The sequence below is a fragment of the Anarhichas minor genome, unplaced genomic scaffold (genome assembly GCF_050575085.1).
Source record: "Anarhichas minor isolate MPS153535 unplaced genomic scaffold, ASM5057508v1 ptg000026l, whole genome shotgun sequence".
NCBI classification, from domain to species: domain Eukaryota; kingdom Metazoa; phylum Chordata; class Actinopteri; order Perciformes; family Anarhichadidae; genus Anarhichas; species Anarhichas minor.
The window spans coordinates 9,577,958-9,587,505 of NW_027466472.1; the positions used below are offsets into that span (position 1 = coordinate 9,577,958).

At 40.1% G+C, this 9,548-nt stretch overlaps 1 protein-coding gene across 1 annotated transcript in view; it reads right to left on the reverse strand.

The window, feature by feature from the left end:
* Positions 1-9,302, reverse strand: part of grik4 (glutamate receptor, ionotropic, kainate 4) — a 127,911-nt gene extending 118,609 nt beyond the window's left edge. Inside the window, exon 1 of the mRNA XM_076100263.1 lies at positions 9,221-9,302. Coding sequence (XP_075956378.1) covers positions 9,221-9,302 — 82 coding nt within the window. The remainder of the gene's footprint in view (positions 1-9,220) is intronic.
* Positions 9,303-9,548: the final 246 nt, after the last annotated feature.

Below are 9,548 nucleotides of genomic sequence, written 5' to 3' on the forward strand. Positions count from 1 at the left end.
GTCGCAAGTGTGGTTACATTTTTCAAAACTTGATGCAGACAACACCTGCTGGATTATTTCTAATGTGAAATCCAGAGCTGGCCAGGGCAACAGGTCTCACATGTGCTTCTACTCACACACTGACAGGCTAGAGGTTGTAGGGACGAGTGTTATTTGGTGTGGTGTGTAAAATGTTGAAATTAAAGGACTTTGGACTAATAAATCAAAACTTAAATGACATTTTTGTCATTACAGTGAGAGTAAAGTACAATAAAAGGTACTGTTGGTTAACCATTGCCGAACTCCAGGTATCGGTTTAAATGTGAATGGGACCCAAACCTAATGGATTGTGACACTTTTATCTGTTCAAAATCATCATCACAATCCCACACAACCATCCTGTCATCCCTGAACATAACCACCTGCAATATTAAGGGCCATCATTACTTCCAATTCTATAGATGCCATTATAGAGGCGAAAAGGTTAAAAGAATCAACTTTGCTTTAAACTCATTTTAGGTGACCAGGACAAAACTATGACATTTTAAAGTAAATTCAATTTCATGAAAACATTTTAAAATGGTGCATTGCTATTTCCTCCATTAAAGAAGATGAAATACTAGGAAGCTACTTTCTAGTTGTCCCTGACAGGACTCATTTATTTTGTTTGTTTCTAAATAGGAAATAAAAACACATTTTTTTTTTTATGTTAGTGACATTATGTGAAAATGAATTTGTTCCATTGTAGCTTTCTTCAAACCCACGCTATAGATAATAATGCTGAGGTTCTGCTGTTTTAATAAGGAATGTTGTGTTCAAGTGATACAGAACACAATGTAACAGCCACTACTGCTGTAGCCGTCTAAGCATAAACATCGTATCACTGTAACAAGCAGCTAAATCAGCAGACATCAGAAAAGTTTAAGTTTACTGGCAGCAAAGTTAAAAATATCCAGATAGAGACGGCTAAAGAGAGAGAAAAAGCCTGCGCCTGTTGATGCCTAAGTACTGTATATGCATGAGCTAGTGTATTCATCTGTATGTCGCTGCCATTGATGTTGTGTTGTTCTGCTCTAATCAAAACCCAGTCAACAAAAGCTGTTTTTCCTGCTACTTGCCAGTAGATAATAGCTCTCCACAGGAGGAAAAACACCACACTTTCAGCATTAATAGCTGTATTTTCATGAATCAAGGCGCAAGCACAAGCGCTGGCACAAGTTCATTGAGCTTGCATGGTTGGCCGTGGCAGCACATAGTTATTTTGAGACCAAAGATGTTATCACAGCAGTGGTGCACACATGCTGCAGGTGTAAAATGGTTTGACAGGGGTAATAAATTACCAGTGTTTGTTTGGCATCAATCATGACTAATCAAATCATCTCCTCTAATTTCTTTTAAGAGCAGAGCTCTCTCCACAACGCACTGAGTGTAATGGACGAGGAGAGTCAAGATCCGCTGCACAAAAACATCTACTGCTAAAAGGAAATTGATATCCTTGTCTGGGTGATGCAGTGTTGTAAGCCGCAAATCTGGAATGAATAATAATAAACAAAGGGAAAATCTTTCCTGCTTCTTCCATGCAGGGCAAAGCATTAATGTGTTGCCTCGGCAAGTTAACAGGGACTTAAACAAATCGAAGGGATATGAAATGAATGCATGAGTCACAATGTCCCTCTTAGGTGGACATGAAATGTCATATCTGAGTTCTGAGTTAACAGGATGGAATCAAACACTCTGACCCGCTGTTTTTTTGTGGGGAATGAGGACTGCAGATTTTGGAGTTAATGCTCTTGTGTACATTCAATATCACGTTACTCCAGCCATTCAGTGTTAAGAATTCATCGACAGCCAAACTTAATATTTAATATATAAAGGCTATAGACCAATATAAATAATGTGGCATCTCCATACCGGCATTCACCTCATTCCATGATGCTGCTGTACAATGCCCTGGTTATAGCCTAATTCTACACCATGGCAAGACTATAAAGCACACAGTACTTACAATACTGTTCATGCACTCATTTTATATGAACTAAGTCCATCTCAGCATGTGGCAAGCTCCATTACACATCCACAAACATCACTCCACAGCTCGTAATTAGTTTCGTTTGTTAATAATTTAAGAACCAATGTTTTCATGTTTGTGTGTGTAGCTGAGGATGGAGAACCAATTTTTTATGACTGCATATAGTGTGTAGACATGTGTGCAAATGAGCAAAGATTCATATGAATTTGTCTTTATCAATCCCAGTGAGAATACATGAAATCAGGAGGGTGTGTTTTGTGTGTGTGTTGGGGTGTGTGATTGAAACTAAGTATGCACACACACACACACACACACACACACCACATGCCTGTGTACAGTGACTTTATCAGATTGACTGAATAATTTATGTGGTAAACACAGGAGCAAAGTAGTGTGCATAATTGCATAACATCACTCCTATCTGCCATTCTTGCCATTAACTAAACGATTGGTCCCAGCACCTGCCCTGGTAATTAAAACCTTAGAGATTAATCATCAACTCCCCCCCTTTCAGATGACGCCTAATGTTGAGATTTGTCTCTACATGTACATGGGCTCCATTTGACTCAAAACATACAATTTCTCCCATAAAGTCTTGAGCAACCATTCAAATTGGGTGACCGACTTCTGAGGAAAACATATCCTGCAACAAAGGACATTGTTGCCTCCAGGCACACACACTGTTATTTAATTAAGCTCCCATTTCTTTCTGATTTTTCCTCATTACATTTGCTGGCATCTTAGTGAAATAGAGAGAACTGGGCAGTTGGCTCATGTAACAAGTGGTCATTACAAGCAGGGAGATTGATCACATGGCTCCTCAGCTGGACATCAGTCTCTGCTTTAGCCTCCGTTCATAAGAAATGTGTGAAAATGTCACGTCAGAGGAACTACGGCTACAATTCACAACAACACATGAAACTTCTCTCACAGTACTTTACTCTCGTTCCTTTCCAACATGCCCTCTTCCCTGTTCTTCAAGTGATACGGAGTTAAATGAGTTCATAGATGTCTAGAGTATTTCAGGGCAAACCAAACCTGACTGGAGGCAAGGGCACAATGACTAAGCCATGGTGGCTCTAGCAGCCAGCCTTAATAAGTCACTGCGAGTGTTCTCACTCAGGGGGTTGAACTGAGGGAATTGACAGTGCTGCTGCTGCCTTGTCGGTATTAGCTCAGCAGGGCTAATTACACTATTAGAGTATACCTGTGGGCTTAAATTTCACCGATCCACTCTACATGCCCTAAGCGACTGGACACACATAAAGGACAGTACTTGTGCACACACACACCAGCCCAGTATCCTTAGACGTTGTGTTCATACTGGATGATTTTCCAGTACATGTTGCATGCCCAATGCCTACATCAGTGCAGGGAGCGGCGTGCCCTTTATGTAGTAAAGAAAAAGAAAGAAGTGTACTGTAGTTGATGAGCATGTGGCATGTCTGACTTTCATGCCAAAGTGCAAGTTTGAAACAATAAGTACTTTTTAAAACCACAACCACTACCGTCACTGGTGTTTTACTTGCCACCAGCTTTACCATACCTTGACCATACTGTAGCTTGTAGCTGCACCATTAATGTTGGAAATAAATTATTTTGAAAAACTGCATTCAATGTGAAAAATCTATTTGATGTATTGTGATCAATAATTTTGTTACATTGAGTGCCGAGTCTGAAATAACACAAAATCCCAAATCACAGAACAAAAAAAGTGTTGTTTGATATTTGTGTGTGTGTAATGTGTGGTTACAGGTAGTACACACAACTGCATTTTTATGAGGACTTCCCCTGTGGTTACAACTTAAAGACAGAGCTCTAGTGTATGCAGTTTTATTGCGTTTTGCCTTCCTTACATCTATCTCACGATTAAACTGCATCCCACCCTGAATAACAACTCAAGTGATGCCAGTCTTGGGAAGCTGGGTAAAGATGGTGCAAACTCATCCTCTGCTGCTGAGAAAGTGAAGCCAATTGAATTCAGCCCACCAAGAATCCTCGAACGTGTTCTCCTACTGAGTGTGGAAAAGGGAGCAAAGAGGCAAAAAAAAAAGATTTGTCTGACTTTTTCCTGTGGAGTCAGTCTGGTTGCTGCTCCCTCAACACTCACGGATGCTCTGTACATTTTGTTTTAGACTCATTTTAGGAACATTTTACGTTTAACAAACCTCAGGCTAGATTTTTTTCCAGTGTGTGTGATATGTGAGTACAGCAGCAGTCTGAAGTTTTGATCTTATTAACGACTCGCTAAGTCAAACTGAACATGGAGCCCACACTGTCACTTATTGCACTTCCTGCATATATATTGTTTACGGCGCTATGATTGACCAGTCTACATTCAAGGGGCGGGACTTAGCAAAGGGTCAATTAGGTGTCAAACTTGATTGGGGATTATTTGTATAAATTAGTTGGCTGTCAGCTGATGACATGACCTCTGGACTTGGTAAATGGTAAATGGACTTGTACTTGTAAAGCACTTAGTCTTCCAACCACTCAAAGTGCTTTAACACTACATGTCATTCACCCTTTCATACTCATGCATACACTGATGGCAGGGGCTACCATGCAAGGTGCCACCTGCCCATATTCATACCCATTCAAACACTTGGCAACATAGCTGTTTTCACAAGTGCTGAGATACTGAAAAAGAAATAACTGAATACCTGTCTAGGCTGCAAGTGTATCAGACGTGTTTTTCACTCGCATGTCTTATACAAAAGATATGCTCTCATTTTAATCCAAGCAGAAATCGTCAAAACCGTTATGAATATAAAAGGCCAAAATTACATAATATGTAATTACCTATAGGTGGGAAGCAAATTGGGATGATTGCGGAATGAAAAGATTGGGTTTTTGCATTGAGAGGAGGACGTTGATGACTTACAGGCATCTGTTAAGGACGCCCCTGGGCATCGGAGAGGCAAAAAAAGTTAATGAAAAAATGGGCAAAGAACAACAAACATAGACAGCCTAGCTCCCGAGGTGTCCCCGTGGACCCAATAATAGGAAATTTGTTTTTTCATGAAATGTCAGTGGCAGTAAAATATCTGTTTTTTTATTAGATTCCCCTGCCACCCCTTGCATAACTCATTCCAAATAAATGGTTGTATATTGACAATACATGTCTTGAAAAATTAGATTCAATGATAATGAAACAAACTACATATTGATAGATTTAAAAGTGGAATAACTTGCACACAGTTAAAACAGGTCACTGATTGATCTATATATGAATATTTAGCGATTAATTAGCAATGGATTACTTTCCATAACACTAGATATTAATCCATACTACAGAGAGACTACACATGCTCGAAAAAATATTTCCAAAGCCTGTTCTTAGCAGACAGCACATTTAAGATGAGCGAAAGGATATCTGGCACTTGTGTGAGCCGATACCCAGTGGTTTCTAACGGCTACGTTTAACGTTGGTCTCAAAGGAGAAGCCCTTCCCTGTGGTAAAGACCAACGCTAGGAAACATTCTGAGGGCTTCAGAGAGAGGAGACAACCTGATGTGATTGCCGGTCTGGATTTATTCATGAACAGAAACATCCTCTACCTGTCTGTCAAACTCTGATTTGGTATCCCTTAATATGAAGTAAAATAGTTAATCATGCTAAAGAAAAAAAGAAAAAAGAAAAACATGTTTAAAACCTTAATGATCACTTTACACAATTTTGCTTACACAAAAGTCCATTTAGTTTTTTTCAATAGGTGCTGAAAGACAGAAAAACAATCCGTCTCCGGTGACACTTCCTACTGCCTTTGATTTACGAATAGAAGATAATTATCTTTTATATTCTGATATTGAACTGGACAGAGGCAGTGTGTGTGTGTATGTGTGTGTGTATGTGTGTGTGTCTGTGCATGAGTCGTTTATGGAGTGAGGGCTCTGCAGTGTCGGAGACAATTGACAGTGTTGACGAATGTAGCTCTAATGAAGGACTATGTGGTTCTCCTGACTATTTTCCTACATGTTCACTCCCTGTAACGCTCACCAGCTCGTAGCAGTGACGTGTGTGAAAGATGATTTCCCCAAGTTAGCATAAGCAGTCGCTTATTCGGCTGGAAGAAAGTAGATGGTAGATGTTTTTTCACTGTACTAATGGGGAATACCACCCGCAACAAGAAGCTGCACCATATGGTAGTGAACAAGGATGTAATATTATGCAAATCGTCTCTTGTTTAAATGTTTTACTCATGTAGTCCCATGTCTGAATCCATAAGAGGTCTTCTCAACGGAATTTTCTGTCATTGCGTGAATTGATTTCAACTAATATATTTCATTCGTTCATCTCCTTGATCTATTCTATCACATGCCATTCATAATTTGTTAAAACGTCACTTGTCTGTGTGGTATTTCCTATTAGAAGCTATACTGACGCAAATTCAATTATTTATACTCTCTTGAATCAATGCCGCTGTAATTAATCTATCATTACGCTGAAACAACTTCCAACAACACCAGGAGTTTACACCGCAGGGGAACAATAAAATGAAAGTAACCTTTCATTTGTACCTATCTTACCAATCAGTAGGTCTATCAGGGGGCATGTAGACCTACCATACATGCCAAGTGAGTCAAATGAAAGTCCATTTTATCCCCAGCCTTGCCAACAGCACAGCAGAGACAAAGATAAGTTCCTCACTGAGCTTGCTGCTGGCTGCCGAATGGTCCTGGTGGGAATGTGGCAGGGGCGGGAGGTTGTTTTTGGCCCTGATACATTCAGAGAAGGCCAGACAGTGACATTACGCCAGCCAGGCAGCACTCGAGGGACAGCCACGTTAAATACCATCTCCCGGAGCACAAATGGCAGGGAGTTTGTTGTGGTGTTTGGGGGTATGTGGTTGTTTGTGTGCCTTGAAATGTGTGTGTGGCTGTCTGTGTCTTTGCTTTTGCATATCTAGGGCTTTGTGCATAAACACACGCGCGCACACACACACACACATAAGTAGAGCACAAACAAACACATACTGACATTACTCTTGCAAAGAGACTGGTGCTGTGAGTAGAGGACATTAGGAGAAAAGCAACAGGTCGCATGCTTAATTATCCAGCAACGACGCAACATGACTGAGATAAACATCAAGCAAAATACCATCACTGCGGAGATGCGTTTGTACAATCAGGTGGAAGGTGGAGGAGAATGCAGAGTCCTTTATCCAACAATATTCACGAAAAAGTAAAGATTTGTTTTTTGGTCTTTGATACAATAAACTTTGAACCTGTGTTGTTTTCAAAATACAGAGATTATTTGAGGCATCATTTGCAAAACCAATAAAAATCCTTAGCTGTGCTGTCAGAGCTGTGGAACACGGCAGGAGAGTGATACAAAACATGTCTCGCTCAAAAATACGAAATGACAGAACACGATACTGTTTCAAGTTGAAAGTTGAACTAACTCCATTTTGTCAAGGCTCCAAATACCGGAGGGATAAATAGATTCTCTCACACAACAGGAGAAGTCAAGATCAAAGGGAAAGATCAGAAATAGGCTGCATTAAAGATCCAATATGCATTTATGAGCCTGTAAAGCTGGAAATGTCTCTGAGTTAAACTAAATAATGTTTTCATCACTGAAACACATTCCTCCAGAAGTGAGTGCACTGCACTGCTGTGTCATAATGTCCTGGATTCAGTTCACGCCTCGAGAAGAGACTAGCTTGCACAAAGGCAAACTATTTGTTTTCAATACTTTTACCCTTTTGACTTTGCTTGATGTTTAAATAGCCTTACAATAACCACATGGGGCTTTGTATATTGATGTTAAGTTATTAACTTCCACCCTTTTCTCCTGACAACAAATCTGCCTGTCAGCTGCCTGTTCCTGAAAGTTGACAACCGTGCTATAAATATAAAACAAGCCACTCATAGACCACGATGGGATGACAGTCTGTAAGCTGTATAATCAATTATATCTTTACCACCTATTTGTTTCAATATACAGTACACACAAATACACACACACACACACACACACACACACACACACACACACACACACACACCTAAGACAAGAGGTTTATACATAAATAAATAAATAAAGAGAGTGTCAGTCAAAGTTTCGGTGGACGGGGGAACTAGTGACAGGGTGTCAGCGACCTCCTGACTGTAGGAGAATAATAACAAGAAGGAAAAAGTCCCATTGGTTACCAACTGACTCTGGCAGGTTAAGAGACTTTTGAACCATGCCCTCTCTCAGCTGCAACGTCTAGTCAGTTTCAACCGTGGTCCATCAATCTGCCACAATATCCAGACGCAGAATATCACAGTGGTTTCTGCTACTTCGTGCTGTTGTGTTAAACTATTCAAACTGCTGGTGTAACCGTGCCGATGACTTAGCCATCAATTATACTAAACATGCTATTTACTATTTTAAATGGTCCAGTGTTGATGCTCAACAATGGCAATGTATGCTATAATGTGTCAGTGAAATGTCTACTGAGCTTCACCTGACATTCACAACAGTGGGGGAAGCAGCATATAGAACATGTTTAACATCTGGGTTAAAGCATCTATTAAGATCAGGATTTAAAAAGAGCCGGGACTAAGATCACGGTTATGGTTACATATTCCAAATAGACCAGTTCCACTTGGATTGCACTACTAGTAAAAATCTGTTGATATCTATTAGACATTTGAGAAAGAAAGTGTTATTATATTTGTGCAATGGATGTCTATTGTCAAATAGACCTTAAATGATTAACTCTACACAGATATTATATTAATTTCTCTCGGCAATACACCACAGAACTAATTTGTTTTTGTTTTTTGTCTATGCCGGGCCTATTGTATTTCAGAGCCAATTAGGACTGTGTTATATCCACACAACGTTTTTAGCCACTTGATACCTCAAGCCATATGGGAGACATTGGTTTTTCTTTTGATTGAATTCCTTCAGCCAATTTTCCCATTAGAGACGGTGAAGTTAGACTGTTCCATCAATTTGAGCTGAAACTTGAACAGCAATTTGCTTTAAACACAAACTTGATCATTCAAATTGGAAATTCATTCATTCACATATTTTTTCAATTAATATGGAAAATAAAATCCTTTTATGCCTGTAGTATATGGATATTCTAGAAGTGAGTTGTGATCTCTCTCTCTCTAAACCATGAAAAATAAGACCTCCCGGGTCAACATGTGTCTGCAACAGTTTTTCCACTGCTACCAGACTGTACAATATTGCAATTTAGTCATACAGATTTACCTATTCTGAAGGAGAGCGGGCCACCAGAGGTGCTTCTCACCCACATGGCTAAGAAGAGCAGAAGCGCCCAGGCTGTGAGCATCTTCTATGACTCCTCATGGGTCCTGCCCCGGGGGTGCCCCTGTCACAGCCACCTGAAAAACATACAAAGCAGAGCACACCATTTATACATCAACCAACATGAAGAAGGACACACAAAAGCCAGAGCTGTGCAGCAGGCTGTTTGAACTGCAGATATACAGTGTTTTTCCTTCTCTCTCTCTCTCTCTCTCTCTCTCTATCTGTCTGTCTCTATTGTTGCATGCTCGGAATCTGTTAGTGAGGGTGT